The 23,518-nt window shown below is 47.7% G+C and overlaps 1 protein-coding gene across 1 annotated transcript; it reads right to left on the bottom strand.

The window, feature by feature from the left end:
- Window positions 1-403: 403 nt before the first annotated feature.
- On the bottom strand, window positions 404-22,117 carry LOC115179654 (histone-lysine N-methyltransferase PRDM9). Its single transcript, XM_029741304.1, has 8 exons — window positions 21,903-22,117; window positions 21,642-21,723; window positions 20,610-21,426; window positions 20,317-20,434; window positions 19,841-20,112; window positions 16,127-16,194; window positions 10,617-10,807; window positions 404-1,342 (listed from the first exon to the last, which is right to left on the bottom strand). Exons 1-8 carry the CDS (start codon window positions 21,940-21,942, stop codon window positions 594-596), a joined length of 2,337 nt encoding a protein of 778 aa, XP_029597164.1. The 5' UTR covers window positions 21,943-22,117; the 3' UTR covers window positions 404-593.
- Window positions 22,118-23,518: the final 1,401 nt, after the last annotated feature.

Below are 23,518 nucleotides of genomic sequence, written 5' to 3'. Positions count from 1 at the left end.
GCAATATAACACTTACTATAAATACAGTATGTAGTATGCCTCTAATGGAGGATGTCCTATCTCTGCATAGCTTATGTAGACTTGCTATAAGTGTTCATAACAGCTTATTGGCAGTCAGCAACCAGCTCCCTGCAACATTCAAACATGGACGAGTCCTGGCCTGTCATATTCAACATGTCTCTCACTGCAGTCACCCTCCTCTCACACAGCAGTCACCCTCCTCTCACACAGCAGTCACCCTCCTCTCACACAGCAGTCACCCTCCTCTCTCACTGCAGTCACCCTCCTCTCTCACTGCAGTCACCCTCCTCTCTCACTGCAGTCACCCTCCTCTCTCACTGCAGTCACCCTCCTCTCTCACTGCAGTCACCCTCCTCTCACACAGCACACACAGAATCAAAGATGGTGTACGCAGTTACACTGGATTTTTATTCAGGCAAACAAACTATTTGCAGCATTTTGAGTTTTGGAATGGCACCAGTAAATCAGTTGGTGCTAGTGATTCAGAGTCAGGTGTGAGTACGCTGGTGTTCCTTTAAGCTTCCTGACTGACTGAAACTCTTCCCACACTGAGAGCAGTAATACGGCCTCTCTCATGTGTGAGTATGCTGGTGTCTCTTAACACTCCACGACTCACTGAAACTCTTCCCACACTGGGAACAGTGGTGTGGCCTCTCTCCTGTGTGAATATGCTGGTGTCTCTTTAAATGTCGTGACACACTGAACCTCTTCCCACACTGGGAACAGTGATATGGCCTCTCTCCTGTGTGAGTACGTTGGTGCACCTTTAAGTCTCCTGATCGACGGAAACTCTTCCCACACTGGGAACAGTGGTGTGGCCTCTCTCCTGTGTGAATATGCTGGTGTGTCTTTAAATGTCCTGACACACTGAACCTCTTCCCACACTGGGAACAGTGATATGGCCTCTCTCCTGTGTGAGTACGTTGGTGCACCTTTAAGTCTCCTGATCGACGGAAACTCTTCCCACACTGGGAACAGTGGTGTGGCCTCTCTCCTGTGTGAGTACTTTGGTGCACCTTTAAGTCTCCTGATCGACGGAAACTCTTCCCACACTGGGAACAGTGGTGAGGTGCTGGCTTCCCTGTGTGTCTGTGTTTCTGGGTGAGGAGTGTGATGGGGGTGCGATCTGGAGTTGTTGAACACCGCTGAGAGCCACTGGGTGGTGCTAGCGTCTCTGATCTAATCCCTCCAGTCCTAGGCAGCCTGAAGTACTCTTCCCTGTGGCATCTCTTTATGTGCTTGTAGAGGTAGGTCTGAGCCGTGAAGGAGAACGGACAACCAGAGCAGGAAAAGATCTGAGACTGGGACGACTCATTCACACCTGAAAGGAAAGGAGAGAAACGGAAGGGATGTTCAGAGAGAATAACAAGCTGGATAGAGAACTGAAGGGGTGTTCAGAGAGAATAACAAGCTGGATAGAGAACTGAAGGGGTGTTCAGAGAGAATAACAAGCTGGATACTGAAGGGTTGTCAAGAGAGAATACAGTGGATAGAGACTGAAGGGGTGTTCAGAGAGAATAACAGCTGGATAGAGAACTGAGGGGTGTTCAGAGAGAATAACAAGCTGGATAGAGAACTGAAGGGGTGTTCAGAGAGAATAACAAGCTGGATAGAGAACTGAAGGGGTGTTCAGAGAGAATAACAAGCTGGATAGAGAACTGAAGGGGTGTTCAGAGAGAATAACAAGCTGGATAGAGAACTGAAGGGGTGTTCAGAGAGAATAACAAGCTGGATAGAGAACTGAAGGGGTGTTCAGAGAGAATAACAAGCTGGATAGAGAACTGAAGGGGTGTTCAGAGAGAATAACAAGCTGGATAGAGAACTGAAGGGGTGTTCAGAGAGAATAACAAGCTGGATAGAGAACTGAGGGGTGTTCAGAGAGAATAACAAGCTGGATAGAGAACTGAAGGGGTGTTCAGAGAGATAACAAGCTGGATAGAGAACTGAAGGGGTGTTCAGAGAGAATACAAGCTGGATAGAGAACTGAAGGGGTGTTCAGAGAATAACAAGCTGGATAGAGAACTGAAGGGGTGTTCAGAGAGAATAACAAGCTGGATAGAGAACTGAAGGGGTGTTCAGAGAGAATAACAAGCTGGATAGAGAACTGAAGGGGTGTTCAGAGAGAATAACAAGCTGGATAGAGAACTGAAGGGGTGTTCAGAGAGAATAACAAGCTGGATAGAGAACTGAAGGGGTGTTCAGAGAGAATAACAAGCTGGATAGAGAAACTGAAGGGGTGTTCAGAGAGAATAACAAGCTGGATAGAGAACTGAAGGGGTGTTCAGAGAGAATAACAAGCTGGATAGAGAACTGAAGGGGTGTTCAGAGAGAATAAGCTGGATAGAGAACTGAAGGGGTGTTCAGAGAGAATAACAAGCTGGATAGAGAACTGAAGGGGTGTTCAGAGAGAATAACAAGCTGGATAGAGAACTGAAGGGGTGTTCAGAGAGAATAACAAGCTGGATAGAGAACTGAAGGGGTGTTCAGAGAATACAAGCTGGATAGAGAACTGAAGGGGTGTTCAGAGAGAATAACAAGCTGGATAGAGAACTGAAGGGATGTTCAGAGAGAATAACAAGCTGGATAGAGAACTGAAGGGGTGTTCAGAGAGAATAACAAGCTGGATAGAGAACTGAAGGGATGTTCAGAGAGAATAACAAGCTGGATAGAGAACTGAAGGGATGTTCAGAGAGAATAACAAGCTGGATAGAGAAGTGAAGGGGTGTTCAGAGAGAATAACAAGCTGGATAGAGAACTGAAGGGATGTTCGGAGAGAATAACAAGCTGGATAGAGAACTGAAGGGGTGTTCAGAGAGAATAACAAGCTGGATAGAGAACTGAAGGGGTGTTCAGAGAATAACAAGCTGGATAGAGAACTGAAGGGGTGTTCAGAGAGAATAACAAGCTGGATAGAGAACTGAAGGGGTGTTCAGAGAGAATAACAAGCTGGATAGAGAACTGAAGGGGTGTTCGGAGAGAATAACAAGCTGGATAGAGAACTGAAGGGGTGTTCAGAGAGAATAACAAGCTGGATAGAGAACTGAAGGGGTGTTCAGAGAGAATAACAAGCTGGATAGAGAACTGAAGGGGTGTTCAGAGAGAATAACAAGCTGGATAGAGAACTGAAGGGGATGTTCAGAGAGAATAACAAGCTGGATAGAGAACTGAAGGGGATGTTCAGGAGAGAATAACAAGCTGGATAGAGAACTGAAGGGGTGTTCAGAGAGAATAACAAGCTGGATAGAGAACTGAGGGGTGTTCAGAGAGAATAACAAGCTGGATAGAGAACTGAAGGGGTGTTCAGAGAGAATAACAAGCTGGATAGAGAACTGAAGGGGTGTTCAGAGAGAATAACAAGCTGGATAGAGAACTGAAGGGGTGTTCAGAGAGATTAACAAGCTGGATAGAGAACTGAAGGGGTGTTCAGAGAGAATAACAAGCTGGATAGAGAACTGAAGGGGTGTTCAGAGAGAATAACAAGCTGGATAGAGAACTGAAGGGGTGTTCAGAGAGAATAACAAGCTGGATAGAGAACTGAAGGGGTGTTCAGAGAGAATAACAAGCTGGATAGAGAACTGAAGGGGTGTTCAGAGAGAATAACAAGCTGGATAGAGAACTGAAGGGGTGTTCAGAGAGAATAACAAGCTGGATAGAGAACTGAAGGGGTGTTCAGAGAGAATAACAAGCTGGATAGAGAACTGAAGGGGTGTTCAGAGAGAATAACAAGCTGGATAGAGAACTGAAGGGGTGTTCAGAGAGAATTAACAAGCCTGGATAGAGAACTGAAGGGGTGTTCAGAGAGAATAACAGCTGGATAGAGAACTGAAGGGGTGTTCAGAGAGAATAACAAGCTGGATAGAGAACTGAAGGGGTGTTCAGAGAGAATACAAGCTGGATAGAGAACTGAAGGGGTGTTCAGAGAGAATAACAAGCTGGATAGAGAACTGAAGGGGTGTTCAGAGAGAATAACAAGCTGGATAGAGAACTGAAGGGGTGTTCAGAGAGAATAACAAGCGGGAGAGAGAACTGAAGGGGTGTTCAGAGAGAATAACAAGCTGGATAGAGAACTGAAGGGGTGTTCAGAGAGATAACAAGCTGGATAGAGAACTGAAGGGGTGTTCAGAGAGAATAACAAGCTGGATAGAGAACTGAAGGGGTGTTGCAGAGAGAATAACAAGCTGGATAGAGAACTGAAGGGGTGTTCAGAGAGAATAACAAGCTGGATAGAGAACTGAAGGGGTGTTCAGAGAGAATAACAGCTGGATAGAGAACTGAAGGGGTGTTCAGAGAGAATAACAAGCTGGATAGAGAACTGAAGGGGTGTTCAGAGAGAATAACAAGCTGGATAGAGAACTGAAGGGGTGTTCAGAGAGATTAACAAGCTGGATAGAGAACTGAAGGGGTGTTCAGAGAGAATAACAAGCTGGATAGAGAACTGAAGGGGTGTTCAGAGAGAATAACAAGCTGGATAGAGAACTGAAGGGGTGTTCAGAGAGAATAACAAGCTGGATAGAGAACTGAAGGGGTGTTCAGAGAGAATAACAAGCTGGATAGAGAACTGAAGGGGTGTTCAGAGAATAACAAGCTGGATAGAGAACTGAAGGGTGTTCAGAGAGAATACAAGCTGGATAGAGAACTGAAGGGTGTTCAGAGAGAATAACAAGCTGGATAGAGAACTGAAGGGGTGTTCAGAGAGAATAACAAGCTGGATAGAGAACTGAAGGGGTGTTCAGAGAGAATAACAAGCTGGATAGAGAACTGAAAGGGGTGTTCAGAGAGATAACAAGCTGGATAGAGAACTGAAGGGGTGTTCAGAGAGAATAACAAGCTGGATAGAGAACTGAAGGGGTTGTTTCGAGAGAATAAACAAGCTGGATAGAGAACTGAAGGGGTGTTCAGGAGAGAATAAACAAGCTGGATAGAGAACTGAAGGGTGTTCAGAGAGAATAACAAGCTGGATAGAGAACTGAAGGGTGTTCAGAGAGAATAACAAGCTGGATAGAGAACTGAAGGGGTGTTCAGAGAGAATAACAAGCTGGATAGAGAACTGAAGGGGTGTTCAGAGAGAATAACAAGCTGGATAGAGAACTGAAGGGGTGTTCAGAGAGAATAACAAGCTGGATAAGAGAACTGAAGGGGTGTTCAGAGAGAATAACAAGCTGGATAGAGAACTGAAGGGGTGTTCAGAGAGAATAACAAGCTGGGATATAGAACTGAAGGGGTTTCAGAGAGATAACAAGCTGGATAGAGAACTGAAGGGGGTGTTCAGAGAGAATAACAAGCTGGATAGAGAACTGAACTGAAGGGGTGTTCAGAGAATAACAAGCTGGATAGAGAACTGAAGGGGGTTCAGAGAGAATAACAAGCTGGATAGAGACTGAAGGGGTGTTCAGAGAGAATAACCAAGCTGGATAGAGAACTGAAGGGGTGTTCAGAGAGAATAACAAGCTGGATATAGAACTGAAGGGGTGTTCAGAGAGAATAACAAGCTGGATAGAGAACTGAAGGGGTGTTCAGAGAGAATAACAAGCTGGATAGAGAACTGAAGGGGTGTTCAGAGAGAATAACAAGCTGGATAGAGAACTGAAGGGGTGTTCAGAGAATAACAAGCTGGATAGAGAACTGAAGGGGTGTTCAGAGAGAATAACAAGCTGGATAGAGAACTGAAGGGGTGTTTCAGAGAGAATAACAAGCTGGATAGAGAACTGAAGGGGTGTTCAGAGAGAATAACAAGCTGGATAGAGAACTGAAGGGATGTTCAGAGAGAATAACAAGCTGGATAGAGAACTGAAGGGGTGTTCAGAGAGAATAACAAGCTGGATAGAGAACTGAAGGGGTGTTCAGAGAGAATAACAAGCTGGATATAGAACTGAAGGGGTGTTCAGAGAATAACAAGCTGGATAGAGAACTGAAGGGGTGTTCAGAGAGAATAACAAGCTGGATAGAGAACTGAAGGGGTGTTCAGAGAGAATAACAAGCTGGATAGAGAACTGAAGGGGTGTTCAGAGAGAATAACAAGCTGGATAGAGAACTGAAGGGGTGTTCAGACAGGCTGGATAGAGACTAGAGAGAATACAAGCTGGATAGAGAACTGAAGGGGTGTTCAGAGAGAATAACAAGCTGGATAGAGAACTGAAGGGGTGTTCAGAGAGAATAACAAGCTGGATAGAGAACTGAAGGGGTGTTCAGAGAGAATAACAAGCTGGATAGAGAACTGAAGGGGTGTTCAGAGAGAATAACAAGCTGGATAGAGAACTGAAGGGATGTTCAGAGAGAATAACAAGCTGGATAGAGAACTGAAGGGATGTTCGGAGAGAATAACAAGCTGGATAGAGAACTGAAGGGGTGTTCAGAGAATAACAAGCTGGATAGAGAACTGAAGGGGTGTTCAGAGAGAATAACAAGCTGGATAGAGAACTGAAGGGGTGTTCAGAGAATAACAAGCTGGATAGAGAACTGAAGGGGTGTTCAGAGAGAATAACAAGCTGGATAGAGAACTGAAGGGGTGTTCAGAGAGAATAACAAGCTGGATAGAGAACTGAAGGGGTGTTCAGAGAGAATAACAAGCTGGATAGAGAACTGAAGGGATGTTCAGAGAGAATAACAAGCTGGATAGAGAACTGAAGGGGTGTTCAGAGAGAATAACAAGCTGGATAGAGAACTGAAGGGGTGTTCAGAGAGAATAACAAGCTGGATAGAGAACTGAAGGGGTGTTCAGAGAGAATAACAAGCTGGATAGAGAACTGAAGGGATGTTCAGAGAGAATAACAAGCTGGATAGAGAACTGAAGGGTGTTCAGAGAGAATACAAGCTGGATAGAGAACTGAAGGGGTGTTCAGAGAATAACAAGCTGGATAGAGAACTGAAGGGGTGTTCAGAGAGAATAACAAGCTGGATAGAGAACTGAAGGGGTGTTCAGAGAGAATAACAAGCTGGATAGAGAACTGAAGGGGTGTTCAGAGAGAAAACAAGCTGGATAGAGAACTGAAGGGGTGTTCAGAGAGAATAACAAGCTGGATAGAGAACTGAAGGGTGTTCAGAGAGAATAACAAGCAGGATAGAGAACTGAAGGGATGTTCAGAGAGAATAACAAGCTGGATAGAGAACTGAAGGGATGTTCGGAGAGAATAACAAGCTGGATAGAGAACTGAAGGGGTGTTCAGAGAGAATAACAAGCTGGATAGAGAACTGAAGGGGTGTTCAGAGAGAATAACAAGCTGGATAGAGAACTGAAGGGGTGTTCAGAGAATAACAAGCTGGATAGAGAACTGAAGGGATGTTCAGAGAATAACAAGCTGGATAGAGAACTGAAGGGGTGTTCAGAGAGAATAACAAGCTGGATAGAGAACTGAAGGGGTGTTCAGAGAATAACAAGCTAGAGAACTGAAGGGTGTTCAGAGAATAACAAGCTGGATAGAAACTGAAGGGGTGTTCAGAGAGAATAACAAGCTGGATAGAGAACTGAAGGGGTGTTCAGAGAGAATAACAAGCTGGATAGAGAACTGAAGGGTTGTTCAGAAGAATAACAAGCTGGATAGAGAACTGAAGGGGTGTTCAGAGAGAATAACAGCTGGATAGAGAACTGAAGGGGTGTTCAGAGAGAATAACAAGCTGGATAGAGACTGAAGGGGTGTTCAGAGAATAACAAGCTGGATAGAGAACTGAAGGGTGTTCAGAGAAATAACAAGCTGGATAGAGAACTGAAGGGGTGTTCAGAGAGAATAACAAGCTGGATAGAGAACTGAAGGGGTGTTCAGAGAATAACAAGCTGGATAGAGAACTGAAGGGGTGTTCAGAGAGAATAACAAGCTGGATAGAGAACTGAAGGGGTGTTCAGAGAGAATAACAAGCTGGATAGAGAACTGAAGGGGTGTTCAGAGAGAATAACAAGCTGGATAGAGAACTGAAGGGGTGTTCAGAGAGAATAACAAGCTGGATAGAGAACTGAAGGGGTGTTCAGAGAGAATAACAAGCTGGATAGAGAACTGAAGGGATGTTCAGAGAGAATAACAAGCTGGATAGAGAACTGAAGGGGTGTTCAGAGAATAACAAGCTGGATAGAGAACTGAAGGGGTGTTCAGAGAGAATAACAAGCTGGATAGAGAACTGAAGGGGTGTTCAGAGAATAACAAGCTGGATAGAGAACTGAAGGGATGTTCAGAGAATAACAAGCTGGATAGAGAACTGAAGGGGTGTTCAGAGAGAATAACAAGCTGGATAGAGAACTGAAGGGATGTTCAGAGAGAATAACAAGCTGGATAGAGAACTGAAGGGGATGTTCAGAGAGAATAACAAGCTGGATAGAGAACTGAAGGGGTGTTCAGAGAGAATAACAAGCTGGATAGAGAACTGAAGGGATGTTCAGAGAGAATAACAAGCTGGATAGAGAACTGAAGGGATGTTCAGGAGAGAATACAAGCTGGATAGAGAACTGAAGGGATGTTCAGAGAGATTAACAAGCTGGATAGAGAACTGAAGGGGATGTTCAGAGAGAATAACAAGCTGGATAGAGAACTGAAGGGGTGTTCAGAGAGAATAACAAGCTGGATAGAGAACTGAAGGGATGTTCAGAGATGTCAAAGAGAATAGCAAGTTTGATAGAGAAGTAAATACTGAAAGAAAGAGACTAATGATATGATTCTATTCAAGTGAAGTGGAATAGAGAGATGGAACGAGGGGGAATTGAACAGGTAGTTCTAGAGCAGTGGTAGTCTAATATTTCTGGGGGAGACACTTATGTGAAACACTCACTGGGTGATCCACCATAACCTACCCAAATGTATTCATATTCATGCTATTTGAAATTGTATTGACAAGGACCATGAAGCTATTTGATTCACAATGTTTGGACACTTGGGGGTATCATTATCTCAATAATAGCACAAAATATGTCAAATCAGATAATGCCAAATTTCAGTCTGCAGGAAGCAGTGGTGGAAAGTACTTAAGTTAAAGTACTACTTAAGTAGTTTTCTGGGGTATTTTACTCCTTATATTCTTGACAAGTTTTACTTTTATTTCGCTACATTCCTAAAGAAAATAATGTACTTTTTACTCCTTATATTTTCTCTGACACCCAAAAGTCCTGCAGTCTGGTTTGCTTAATATAAGGACTTAAATTATTTATACTTTTGATACTTAAGTACATTTTAAACCAAATACTTTTCGACTTTTACTCAAGTAGGATTTTACTGGGTGATTTTCACTTTTACTTCAGTCATTTTCTATGAAGGCATCTTTACTTTTACTCATGTATAACAATTGGGTACTTTTTCCACCACTGGAAGGAAGTATGTTTTGGGGTGATTGGAAAGTTCAGGAAAACATTAGGGATGATCATCAAGCATTCTGTGTGTGTGGTTTTCTGTGGAGAACCATTTATTTCCACTAGTCATTCTGTGTGTATGGTCTTCTGTGGAGAACCATTTATTTCCACTAGTCATTCTGTGTGTATGGTCTTCTGTGGAGAACCATTTATTTCCACTAGTCATTCTGTGTGTGTGGTCTTCTGTGGAGAACCCACTTATTTCCACCAGTCATTCTGTGTGTATGGTTTTCTGTGGAGAACCCACTTATTTCCACCAGTCATTCTGTGTGTATGGTCTTCTGTGGAGAACCCACTTATTTCCACCAGTCATTCTGTGTGTATGGTCTAACGTGGAGAACCATTTATTTCCACCAGTCATTCTGTGTGTATGGTCTAACGTGGAGAACCATTTATTTCCACTAGTCATTCTGTGTGTGTGGTCTAACGTGGAGAACCATTTATTTCCACCAGTCATTCTGTGTGTATGGTCTAACGTGGAGAACCATTTATTTCCACTAGTCATTCTGTGTGTATGGTCTTCTGTGGAGAACCCACTTATTTCCACTAGTCATTCTGTGTGTATGGTCTTCTGTGGAGAACCATTTATTTCCACCAGTCATTCTGTGTGTATGGTCTAACGTGGAGAACCATTTATTTCCACTAGTCATTCTGTGTGTATGGTCTTCTGTGGAGAACCCACTTATTTCCACTAGTCATTCTGTGTGTATGGTCTTCTGTGGAGAACCATTTATTTCCACCAGTCATTCGGTGTGTATGGTCTAACGTGGAGAACCATTTATTTCCACTAGTCATTCTGTGTGTATGGTCTAACGTGGAGAACCATTTATTTCCACCAGTCATTCTGTGTGTATGGTCTAACGTGGAGAACCATTTATTTCCACCAGTCATTCTGTGTGTATGGTCACTCCGCCTTCAAGGCCTGCACAGCCTGTGTGTGCCATAGATGGAAACAGACCATACGTGTTCCTGACAATCTTAGCTTTCACTCATGGGGTCATAGCGGCAATCGTTAAAAAGCAAGAGACAAATTTGTAGGAAGAAAACCATTTGAACATGGGCTAGAAACCGCTGTTACCTCTCTGTTTGCCCCAGCCGCTATAGCGGCTATAGAAGATTACTCACGTAACCACGGTTCTATGAAGTAAGCGGTGGATTCAGCTGACTGAGGGAAACACATTCGTTCACATTATTGCACAATGACTGCCTGTTCTAGAGGGACGAGGAAAGGGAATAGGGAGAGAGGTAGAGAGAGAAAGCCCAAAAGTACCTCTAGCTGAGCACTTTTTGTCCCAGAGGAAGTCGAAGACGATGCCCAGATCTCTGGCGTATTTCTCTCCGTACCACACCAACAGCTCCTCTCCAACAGCTATAGGCTTACAGCAGCGGTACAGAATCCCTCCTCTGTACTGGAAGGCCACCAGATTCTGCTCTTCTTCACTACGGGTACAGTTCACATACCTGACAGAGAGAGGAGTGGTAAGAGAGAGGGAAGGCATTTGGTATTTTATTAGGATCCCCATTAGCCAGGAGTTCACACAGAACATGAAACATGACATCATACAGAACATTAATAGACAGCAACAGCTCAAGGACAGAACTACATAAAAAAAAAATCTTTTTAAAGTGGGAGACAATAAGAATTAAATCAATTCAGGCCAACTCAACATCATCGAACCAGATGAAAACACAGGAGGATAGAAAGATGGATAGGTGGAGAGAGAGGGAGAGAGAGATAGGAGGGATGATAGATAGATGGACGGACGGAGAAAGGGACGGACGGACAGAGAGAGGGACGGACGGAGAGAGGGAGACGGAGAGAGAGGGACGGACAGACAGGGACGGACAGAGAGACGGACGGACAGAGAGAGAGAGGGACGGACGGACAGAGGAAGACGGAGAGAGAGGGACGGACAGACAGGGACGGACAGAGAGACGGACGGACAGAGAGAGAGAGGGACGGACGGACAGAGAGAGAGAGGGACGGACGGACAGAGAGAGAGAGGGACGGACGGACAGAGAGAGAGAGGGACGGACGGACAGAGAGAGAGAGGGACGGACGGAGAGAGAGAGAGAGGGACGGACAGAGAGAGAGAGAGAGGGACGGACAGAGAGAGAGAGAGAGGGACGGACAGAGAGAGAGAGAGAGAGAGAGGGACGGACAGAGAGAGAGAGAGAGAGAGAGGGACGGACAGAGAGAGAGAGAGAGAGAGAGGGACGGACAGAGAGAGAGAGAGAGAGAGGGACGGACAGAGAGAGAGAGAGAGAGAGGGACGGACAGAGAGAGAGAGGGACGGACGGACAGAGAGAGAGAGGGACGGACAGAGAAAGAGAGGGACGGACAGAGAAAGAGGGACGGACAGAGAAAGAGGGACGGACAGAGAGAGAGAGGGACGGACAGAGAGAGAGGGACGGACAGAGAAAGAGGGACGGACAGACAGAGAGAGGGACGGACGGAGAGAGGGAGACGGAGAGAGAGGGACGGACAGACAGGGACGGACAGAGAGACGGACGGACAGAGAGAGAGAGGGACGGACGGACAGAGAGAGGGACGGACAGAGAGAGAGAGGGACGGACAGAGAAAGAGAGGGACGGACAGAGAAAGAGAGGGACGGACAGAGAAAGAGGGACGGACAGAGAAAGAGAGGGACGGACAGAGAAAGAGGGACGGACAGAGAAAGAGGGACGGACAGACAGAGAGAGGGACGGACGGAGAGAGGGAGACGGAGACGGACAGACAGGGACGGACAGAGAGACGGACGGACAGAGAGAGAGAGGGACGGACGGACAGAGAGAGAGAGGGACGGACGGACAGAGAGAGAGAGGGACGGACGGACAGAGAGAGAGAGGGACGGACGGAGAGAGAGAGAGAGGGACGGACAGAGAGAGAGAGAGAGGGACGGACAGAGAGAGAGAGAGAGAGGGACGGACAGAGAGAGAGAGAGAGAGGGACGGACAGAGAGAGAGAGAGAGGGACGGACAGAGAGAGAGAGAGAGGGACGGACAGAGAGAGAGAGAGAGAGGGACGGACAGAGAGAGAGAGAGAGGGACGGACAGAGAGAGAGAGAGAGAGAGAGAGAGAGAGAGAGAGAGAGAGAGAGAGAGAGAGAGAGAGAGAGAGGGACGGACAGAGAGAGAGAGAGAGGGACGGACGGACAGAGAGAGAGAGGGATGGACGGACAGAGAGAGAGAGAGAGGGACGGACAGAGAGAGAGGGACGGACGGACAGAGAGAGAGAGAGGGACAGACAGAGAGAGAGAGGGACAGACGGACAGAGAGAGAGAGGGACAGACGGACAGAGAGAGAGAGGGACAGACGGACAGAGAGAGGGACGGACAGAGAGAGGGACGGACAGAGAGAGGGACGGACAGAGAGAGGGACGGACAGAGAGAGGGACGGACAGAGAGAGGGACGGACAGAGAGAGGGACGGACAGAGAGAGGGACGGACAGAGAGAGGGACGGACAGAGAGAGGGACGGACAGAGAGAGGGACGGACAGAGAGAGACGGACAAAGAGAGAGACGGACAAAGAGAGAGACGGACAGAGAGAGAGGGACGGACGGACAGAGAGAGAGGGACGGACGGACAGAGAGAGAGGGACGGACGGACAGAGAGAGAGGGACGGACGGACAGAGAGAGAGGGACGGACGGAGAGAGGGACGGACGGAGAGAGGGACGGACGGAGAGAGGGACGGACGGAGAGAGGGACGGACGGAGAGAGAGACGGACGGAGAGAGAGACGGACAGAGAGAGAGACGGACAGAGAGAGAGACAGGACAGAGAGACGGACAGAGAGAGAGACGGACAGAGAGAGAGACGGACAGAGAGAGAGACGGACAGAGAGAGAGACGGACAGAGAGAGAGACGGACAGAGAGAGAGACGGACAGAGAGAGAGACGGACAGAGAGAGAGAGGACGGACAGAGACAGAGAGAGAGGGACGGACGGACAGAGAGAGAGGGACGGACGGACAGAGAGAGAGGGACGGACGGACAGAGAGAGAGGGACGGACGGACAGAGAGAGAGGGACGGACGGACAGAGAGAGAGAGAGAGGGACGGACAGAGGGACGGACAGAGAGAGACGGACGGACGGACAGAGAGAGACGGACGGACAGAGGGAGGGACGGACAGAGAGAGAGAGGGACGGACAGAGAGAGAGAGGGACGGACAGAGAGAGAGAGGGACGGACAGAGAGAGAGAGGGACGGACAGAGAGAGAGAGGGACGGACGGACAGAGAGAGAGAGGGACGGACGGACAGAGAGAGAGAGGGACGGACGGACAGAGAGAGAGAGGGACGGACGGACAGAGAGAGAGAGGGACGGACGGACAGAGAGAGAGAGAGGGACGGACGGACAGAGAGAGAGAGAGGACGGACGGACAGAGAGAGAGGGGACGGACGGACAGAGAGAGAGAGGGACGGGACGGACAGAGAGAGAGAGAGAGGGACGGACAGAGAGAGAGGGACGGACGGACAGAGAGAGAGAGGGACGGACGGACAGAGAGAGAGAGGGACGGACGGACAGAGAGAGAGAGGGACGGACAGAGAGAGAGAGGGACGGACGGACAGAGAGAGAGAGGGACGGACGGACAGAGAGAGAGAGGGACGGACGGACAGAGAGAGAGAGGGACGGACGGACAGAGAGAGAGAGGGACGGACGGACAGAGAGAGAGAGGGACGGACGGACAGAGAGAGAGAGGGACGGACGGACAGAGAGAGAGAGGGACGGACGGACAGAGAGAGAGAGGGACGGACGGACAGAGAGAGAGAGAGGGACGGACGGACAGAGAGAGAGAGAGGGACGGACGGACAGAGAGAGAGAGAGACGGACAGAGAGAGAGAGAGACGGACAGAGAGAGAGAGAGACGGACAGAGAGAGAGAGAGACGGACAGAGAGAGAGAGAGAGAGGGACGGACGGACGGACAGAGAGAGAGGGGGACGGACGGACAGAGAGAGAGAGAGGGACGGACGGACAGAGAGAGAGAGGAACGGACGGACAGAGAGAGAGAGAGAGAGAGGAACGGACAGAGAGAGCGGGACGGACGGACAGAGAGAGCGGGACGGACGGACAGAGAGAGCGGGACGGACGGACAGAGAGAGCGGGACGGACGGACAGAGAGAGCGGGACGGACGGACAGAGAGAGCGGGACGGACGGACAGAGAGAGCGGGACGGACGGACAGAGAGAGCGGGACGGACGGACAGAGAGAGCGGGACGGACGGACAGAGAGAGCGGGACGGACGGACAGAGAGAGCGGGACGGACGGACAGAGAGAGCGGGACGGACGGACAGAGAGAGAGAGAGAGAGAGGGACGGACGGACAGAGAGAGAGAGAGGGACGGACGGACAGAGAGAGAGGGACGGACGGACAGAGAGAGAGAGAGAGGGACGGACGGACAGAGAGAGAGAGAGAGGAACGGACAGAGAGAGAGAGAGAGGAACGGACAGAGAGAGAGAGAGCGGGACGGACGGACAGAGAGAGCGGGACGGACGGACAGAGAGAGCGGGACGGACGGACAGAGAGAGCGGGACGGACGGACAGAGAGAGCGGGACGGACGGACAGAGAGAGCGGGACGGACGGACAGAGAGAGCGGGACGGACGGACAGAGAGAGCGGGACGGACGGACAGAGAGAGAGGGACGGACGGACAGAGAGAGAGGGACGGACGGACAGAGAGAGAGGGACGGACGGACAGAGAGAGAGAGAGAGAGAGAGAGGGACGGACAGACAGAGAGAGAGAGAGAGAGAGGGACGGACGGACAGAGAGAGAGAGAGAGAGGGACGGACGGACAGAGAGAGAGAGAGAGGGACGGACGGACAGAGAGAGAGAGAGGGACGGACGGACAGAGAGAGAGAGAGGGACGGACGGACAGAGAGAGAGAGAGGGACGGACGGACAGAGAGAGAGGGACGGACGGACAGAGAGAGAGGGACGGACGGACAGAGAGAGAGGGACGGACAGAGAGAGAGGGACGGACGGACAGAGAGAGAGGGACGGACGGACAGAGAGAGAGGGACGGACGGACAGAGAGAGAGGGACGGACGGACAGAGAGAGAGGGACGGACGGACAGAGAGAGAGGGACGGACGGACAGAGAGAGAGGGACGGACGGACAGAGAGAGAGGGACGGACGGACAGAGAGAGAGGGACGGACGGACAGAGAGAGAGGGACGGACGGACAGAGAGAGAGGGACGGACGGACAGAGAGAGAGGGACGGAGAGAGAGGGACGGACAGAGAGAGAGAGAGAGGGACGGACGGACGGACAGAGAGAGAGAGAGAGGGACGGACAGAGAGAGAGAGAGGGACGGACGGACAGAGAGAGAGAGGGACGGACGGACAGAGAGAGAGAGGGACGGACGAGAGAGAGAGAGGGGACGGACAGAGAGAGAGAGAGGGACGGACAGAGAGAGAGAGAGGAGAGGGACGGACAGAGAGAGAGAGAGGGACGGACAGAGAGAGAGAGAGGGACGGACAGAGAGAGAGAGAGGGACGGACAGAGAGAGAGAGAGGGACGGACAGAGAGAGAGAGAGGGACGGACAGAGAGAGAGAGAGGGACGGACAGAGAGAGAGAGGGACGGACAGAGAGAGAGAGGGACGGACAGAGAGAGAGAGGGACGGGAGATGGAGAGAGGGACGGACGGGAGATGGAGAGAGGGACGGACGGAGAGATGGAGAGAGGGATAGAGAGAGGGATAGAGAGAGGGATGGATAGATGGATGGATGGAGAGAGGGATGGGTGGATGGAGAGAGGGATGGATGGATGGAGAAAAGACACACCTCATCCAGTTGGAGTGAGTGTCTCTCTTGCCATCAATGTACTCGTCCCTCTGCTTGCTTTTGTAGATCTGAGGACCAATTGCACCTCAGCAGTTATTTCACTCAGCCAATCAGCACTTGGTGTTGCGCTTTAATCAGACAGATCGACAGACAGAGAGAGACAGAGAGACAGACAGAGACTAGAGGTCGACCGATTAATCGGAATGGCCGATTAATTAGGGCCGATTTCAAGTTTTCGTAACAATCGGTATTTTTGGCCACCGATTTGCCGATTAAAAAATAAAAAACTTTATGTTAACTAGGCAAGTCAGTTAAGAACACATTCTTATTTTCAATGACGGCCTAGGAACGGTGGGTTAACTGCCTTGTTCAGGGGCAGAACGACAGATTTTTACCTTGTCAGCTTGGGGACGCAACCTTATGTTAACTAGCCCAACGCTCTAACCACCTGCTTTACGTTGCCAAGGTAAGTTGCTAGCTGGCATTGAACTTATCTTATATAAAAAATAAATAAAAAAAATCAATCATAAACACTAGTTAACTACACATGGTTGATGATATTACTAGTTTATCTAGCCTGTCCTGCTTTGCATATAATCGATGTGGTGCGCATTTGCGAAAAAGGACTGTCTTTGCTCCGACGTGTACCTAACCATAAACATCAATGTCTTTCTTAAAATCAATACACAAGTATATATTTTTAAACCTGCATATTTAGTTAATATTGCCTGCTAACATGAATTTCTTTTACCTAGGGAAAATGTGTCACTTCTCTTGCAAACAGAGTCAGGGTATATGCAGCAGTTTGGGCCGCCTGGCTCGTTGCGAACTGTGAAGACTATTTCTTCCTAACAAAGACAGCAGACTTCGCCCAACGGGGGATGATTTAACAAAAGCGCATTTGCGAAAAAAAGCACAATCGTTACACGACTGTACCTAACCATAAACATCAATGCCTTTCTTAAAATCAATACACAGAAGTATATATTTTTAAACCTGCATATTTAGCTAAAAGAAATCCAGGTTAGCAGGCAATATTAACCAGGTGAAATTGTGTCAGTTCTCTTGCGTTCGTTGCACGCAGAATCAGGCTATACAGAATCTGGCTCGTTGCAAACTAATTTGCCAGAATTTTACGGAACTATAAAATAACATTGTAGGTTGTGCGATGTAACAGGAATATTTAGACTTATGAATGTCACCTGTTAGATAAAATACGGAACGGTTCCGTATGTCACTGAAAGAATAATGTTTTCGAGATGATAGGTCATTAATATGGTCAAATCCAGAAACTAAGGTTTATTATATTATAGTTAAGTCTATGATTTGATATTTGATAGAGCAGTCTGACTGAGCGGTGGTAGGCAGCAGCAGGCTCGTAATAGTCAAAGGTATAAGGTTTAGAGAGAAATAGTCGACGCATCATAATTCCTGTAATAACTTGCGGCTGAACTTGAAAGGGGTTCCTTCGTTATTTTACCGTTCATGTCTTCCATAGAGAATGTCTTGATCTACTTCAAATAAGGTCTGTGTTTTGTGCTTAAACCGCCTCGGCGTTTTGATACCCGTGTAAATCTCACTAGGTAACGTTTGTCAACATATTTTCATAAATCCACTCTACAAAAAAAATGATCTTGGCTTATATTGATCAGAGTTATATCCTATGGATATCTACACAGTTATAAAATTGGCAAGGTGGTGTTTTAGATGAACAGACCTTATTTTCAGTTCATCTAAAAATATCCTATGGAATAAATGAAGGAACCGCTTTTCAGATTTTGCTAGAAGGTGTCATGGGAATTGTGACTCGCACTTTGGTAGTCAATTCTTACCATGCCCATTATTAAAATAGGATTTCCTGCATATAGAAATTACAGTTTTTGTTTTCAGCATTCATCACAGTTAACTTAAACTCTATTTTTATTATTCAAACAGTTGAGAGTATTTGTCTCCTAAGCAGACTCTTCAGTATTGTTGTCACTTCAGAGCTGTGTATATGTATGTATATACACTGCTCAAAAAAATAAAGGGAACACTTAAACAATACAATGTAACTCCAAGTCAATCACACTTCTGTGAAATCAAAACTGTCCACTTAGGAAGCAACACTGATTGACAATAAATTTCACATGCTGTTGTGCAAATGGAATAGACAATAGGTGGAAATTATAGGCAATTAGCAAGACACCCCCAATAAAGGAGTGGTTCTGCAGGTGGGGACCACAGACCACTTCTCAGTTCCTATGCTTCCTGTCTGATGTTTTGGTCACTTTTGAATGCTGGCGGTGCTTTCACTCTAGTGGTAGCATGAGATGGAGTCTACAACCCACACAAGTGGCTCAGGTAGTGCAGCTCTTCCAGGATGGCACATCAATGCGAGCTGTGGCAAGAAGGTTTGCTGTGTCTGTCAGCGTAGTGTCCAGAGCATGGAGGCGCTACCAGGAGACAGGCCAGTACATCAGGAGACGTGGAGGAGGCCGTAGGAGGGCAACAACCCAGCAGCAGGACCGCTACCTCCGCCTTTGTGCAAGGAGGAGCAGGAGGAGCACTGCCAGAGCCCTGCAAAATGACCTCCAGCAGGCCACAAATGTGCATGTGTCTGCTCAAATGGTCAGAAACAGACTCCATGAGGGTGGTATGAGGGCCCGACGTCCACAGGTGGGGGTTACAGCCCAACACCGTGCAGGACGTTTGGCATTTGCCAGAGAACACCATTGGCAAATTCGCCACTGGCGCCCTGTGCTCTTCACAGATGAAGCAAGTTCACACTGAGCACATGTGACAGACGTGACAGAGTCTGGAGACGCCGTAGAGAACGTTCTGCTGCCTGCAACATCCTCCAGCATGACCGGTTTGGCGGTGGGTCAGTCATGGTGTGGGGTGGCATTTCTTTGGGGGGCCGCACAGCCCTCCATGTGCTCGCCAGAGGTAGCCTGACTGCCATTAGGTACCGAGATGAGATCCTCAGACCCCTTGAGACCCCTATGCTGGTGCGGTTGGCCCTGGGTTCCTCCTAATGCAAGACAATGCTAGACCTCATGTGGCTGGAGTGTGTCAGCAGTTCCTGCAAGAGGAAGGCATTGATGCTATGGACTGGCCCGCCCGTTCCCCAGACCTGAATCCAATTGAGCACATCTGGGACATCATGTCTCGCTCCATCCACCAACGCCACGTTGCACCACAGACTGTCCAGGAGTTGGCGGATGCTTTAGTCCAGGTCTGGGAGGAGATCCCTCAGGAGACCATCCGCCACCTCATCAGGAGCATGCCCAGGCGTTGTAGGGTCATACAGGCACGTGGAGGCCACACACACTACTGAGCCTCATTTTGACTTGTTTTAAGGACATTACATCAAAGTTGGATCAGCCTGTAGTGTGGTTTTCCACTTTAATTTTGAGTGTGACTCCAAATCCAGACCTCCATGGGTTGATAAATTGGATTTCCATTGATTATTTTTGTGTGATTTTGTTGTCAGCACATTCAACTATGTAAAGGAAAAAGTATTTAATAAGATTATTTCATTCATTCAGATCTAGGATGTGTTATTTTAGTGTTCCCTTTATTTTTTTGAGCAGTGTATATATACATATTTTTTTTAAAATCACAATCGGCCGATTAATCGGTAGCGGCTTTTTTGGCCCTACAATAATCGGTATCGGCGTTAAAATCATAATCGGTCGACCTCTAACAGAGACAAAGACAGACTCCTCTCACCACCCAGGAGTATCCACTCTCCATGTCCAGCTCCTTGTCTGTGAGTTCTCCTTCATACGGTCCGTAGTGCGTCCCTTGGGTCACGCTGTGTCCGTGGTTGAAGACCCCCAGCCCAGCTCCAGGGATGGCTGATGTCCTGACCTCCAGGCCGGGCGGCAGGGTGAGTCTGGCCCTGTCTGGGGCCCCCAGGGGGGCAGGGGTGTCTGGGATGAAGAGGGGGGGACCGTGGAGCTCACACTCCTCGATGAAGAAAGACTTGCACTCCTCACAGACTGATAGATATGAAAAACAGCACATTCTCTACACAATATACAAACGAGTTGTATCATGTTGATGTTTATGCTAGCCAGTAGATAAAACAAGAAATTAGGGGCAATTTAACCAAATATCACAAAAATACTGCATCTATAAAGACCTTAAAAACAGGTTCATGAAGGTTTCACATAGAGATACACTGTATTTAGATGGAGACTCACAAAAGTACTCATCATCTCTCAGCTCCTCTTCCTCAGTATAGCCAACTCTGGCTCTGCTGCGGAGGTTCATCTGCCTTAGCCACGCCCTCTTCGTCTGCTCTGACACACACACTGGGTCCTGTAAGGAGAGGAGGAAATGGTTCCACAGAGCAGCAACAGTGGTGTGGCTCACACCTGAGTAGAGTTGTTTACTCAGAGACATGTTTTACTACTGATTACTAAATACTTGTGAGGATATCTTCATGGAATTAGTCAACATGAATAAAATATCCTCTCCCTCCCTCCTCACTCACCCTGTGAGAGCTGCTGGGTGTGCGCTCTCCTTCACTCCCGCTCTCCTCCATCTTTCCTTCGCTCTCCTCCTCTCCCCCACTCTTCCACTCTGATTCCATCCCTCCTTCGCTCTCCTTTTCTCCGTCTCTCTCTTCGTTCAGCGGCTCCTGTTTCTCCTCTTCTCCCTCTCTTTCCTTCTCTTTCTTTGTCTTCCGCTCCATCTCGTCCCTACTCTCTCTCTCCTCTCCTTCTCTCTCTCCAGTCAGCTCATCCAGGTGAGGTTGTCCTGAAGGTTCTCTTCCCATTTTGTGACTGTCCCAGTCAGTCCACATCCAGGTGTAAGTACGTGTCACCACTGGTCCTCTGCTCAGCTGGAGTCTGGCTGGGGTCGAGGGGTCAGACCTTGTGGTTACCTGTGTAGCAGTGGGCGTGGCTGAGGTTGGGGTCACCTCTGAGCTAGTCGAGGTTTTAGGTGTGGCTGTGGTGTCAGAACGTTTGGTTCTGGTTGGTGATGAGTTTAAGGTCTGTGTCTCGGTAGGGGTTAAGGTCTCTGTGTTGAGGGTTTTGGTTGAGGCTGAGATAGCAGGTGAGATATAGGACCCTGTAGTCAATAATGTTTTAGGTGTTCTGGACTGAGGGGGTTTAGATGTGCAGGCTATAGAAGGTGGTCTGGACTCACTCTCCCTTCTCCTTGGAGTTTTACCCTGGTGTTGTCTCTCCAGGTGAGAGGTCCATTCTTCCTCCACTGTGTCACTGGGTCCTTGTGGGGGCGGTCTACGCTCTCTCTCCCTCCCCTCTGGCCATGCATCATAAATACAGGGACCAGCGACTGCAGACCTGGGGTGTATTCAGAGAGGTGGCACAATCTTAACTTTCCAAGTAGAAATATAATGAATAGAGAGGTCACGATTCCCTGATCTACCTGACAGACAATTATATCTGTTCTACACAACACATTTCTATCTGAGGCTAATGGAAACAGGCCCATGAGGAACAACAGAGAGCATTATCGTTCATCACAATAGTCATGGCCTCATAGAGATATATAGTACCTATAGCCAACGTGGCCAAGTGGTTCCTCTTCATGTTTCTGTAGCGCTTTTTCTCCCATTCCGCCAAACTGGTCCATTTGCTCTGAGAAAAATACACATTCATCTCCTCAGTCATCCTAAGAGTTAGCACAATACAGGCGTGCACACAGACACAAATGGCATCGGCCTAGTTTAACTTTTAATAAGCACCAATACATCTGAGACTTAATAGATGTTAGAAAACAAATTGACGTTGGTTCTACATGCTAAAGTTATGCCTACTGTTGTCCATGTTGAACCTCACGTCATCACTAGAACTCATCTCTCCGCCGGTATAGCACGTGTTCGCCTTTCGGTCCTCCGCCAGTGTTGCCTACTTAGCGACGTTGTCGCTATATTTAGCGAGTATTCAGACCCCTCTAGCGACACATTTTCAAAAAAGCGACTAGCGACAAATCTAGCGACTTTTTCTGGTGTTATTGGAGACTTTTGGAGACTCTAACGTGAAAGCACATATCGTTCTTACTCTTCTCAACGAGCAGCGAGTGCTACTGCGGGTCCCACCCGGTGTTGCCAACTCATTTCCAGGGTAAGTTGCTAGACGCAGGGTGATTAGTTGCTAAATGACGTTGGCATGTCATTGCGTGATAACGTAAAACTGCGTCATTACGTAGGATACACAATAACGTTGCTCAAATTGACTGGCCATCTCGGCAAAAAATATGATTTGACATTTGTTCAGGTACAGACTCCCACTATTTTCTGTACATTTTTGATTAAGGCATGTTGATTGATGTTGTAAGTTCTGTTCAAGATCAGACATTCGTGACCAACTATATTCGCTGGGTTTGGTTCGTCGAAACCGTACTACTGCAGTCAGCTAACAATGATTTGCAATTTACTGAAATTGCTGCTGGCGTCACTCACAATGCACTTTTGCAGCCAGGCACTTGTGTTGTGACTGAGTGTGATAGAGCAAATCGTTTTTGTGTCATTTAGAGGGAAAATGCGTGCATTTTAGCGTTTGAGTCACTTTTCAAAAGTTGCTAAAAGTTCCAAATACATTTTTTAAAGTAGCTACATTTGTTGCTAGGTGCTGTTTGAAAAGGGTAGTCTGAAAAGTAGTCTTGTTGCCAGGGTAGTCTGAAAAGTTGCTAAGTCTAGCAACAAAATTGCTAAGTTGGCATCACTGGTCCCACCCCCGTCCCAAAGCACTCACAAGCGGCCCAGTCCTCCGCAGCGTCCCGACCAGCTGCAGTCAGAGCAGGAGATGTTCACCACTCCGCGTCCAGACTGCAAATGAATCGCGCATGCGGGAAGCCGCCGCTGGCTGATCCCGCCTTGGCTTACATAAATATTTTTTTTTTTACTTGAATTAGGGCAGACTAGTTACCATAATTTTATCACATTGCCATTGACAGTTTTTTCTATTGTCTCTTTTTGGTCCATTTAGATTGTTAATGTAAATTGTATACAACATTTTTAAAAAATGTTATGGTTAAAAATGTTAATGTTTTACAGTCGTGGCCAAAAGTTTTGAGAATGACACAAATATTAATTTTCAACGTTTGCTGCTTCAGTGTCTTTAGATATTTTTATCAGATGTTACTATGGAATACTGAAGTATAGTTACAAGCATTTCTGTAAGGGGTGCGTACTGGCGGCATAGAAGTCAGGCGCAGGAGAGCAAAAGCTGTATTTACAACGGCGCAGTTTAATAATAAAAACCACCGGAAACAGAACAATCAATAAATGGGTACAAAACCCGTTGCACACCAGACATAATGTGCACAAGCACTTACAATAAACAATTCTGGACATGGGGGGAACAGAGGGTTAAATACACAACATGTAATGATGGAATTGAAACCAGGTGTGTGGGAAGACAAAACAAATGG

Source organism: Salmo trutta, chromosome 39, assembly GCF_901001165.1.
Source record: "Salmo trutta chromosome 39, fSalTru1.1, whole genome shotgun sequence".
Taxonomy (NCBI): domain Eukaryota; kingdom Metazoa; phylum Chordata; class Actinopteri; order Salmoniformes; family Salmonidae; genus Salmo; species Salmo trutta.
The sequence above is the reverse complement of the archived record's forward strand: the minus strand, read 5'-3'. Positions and strand labels throughout refer to the sequence as shown.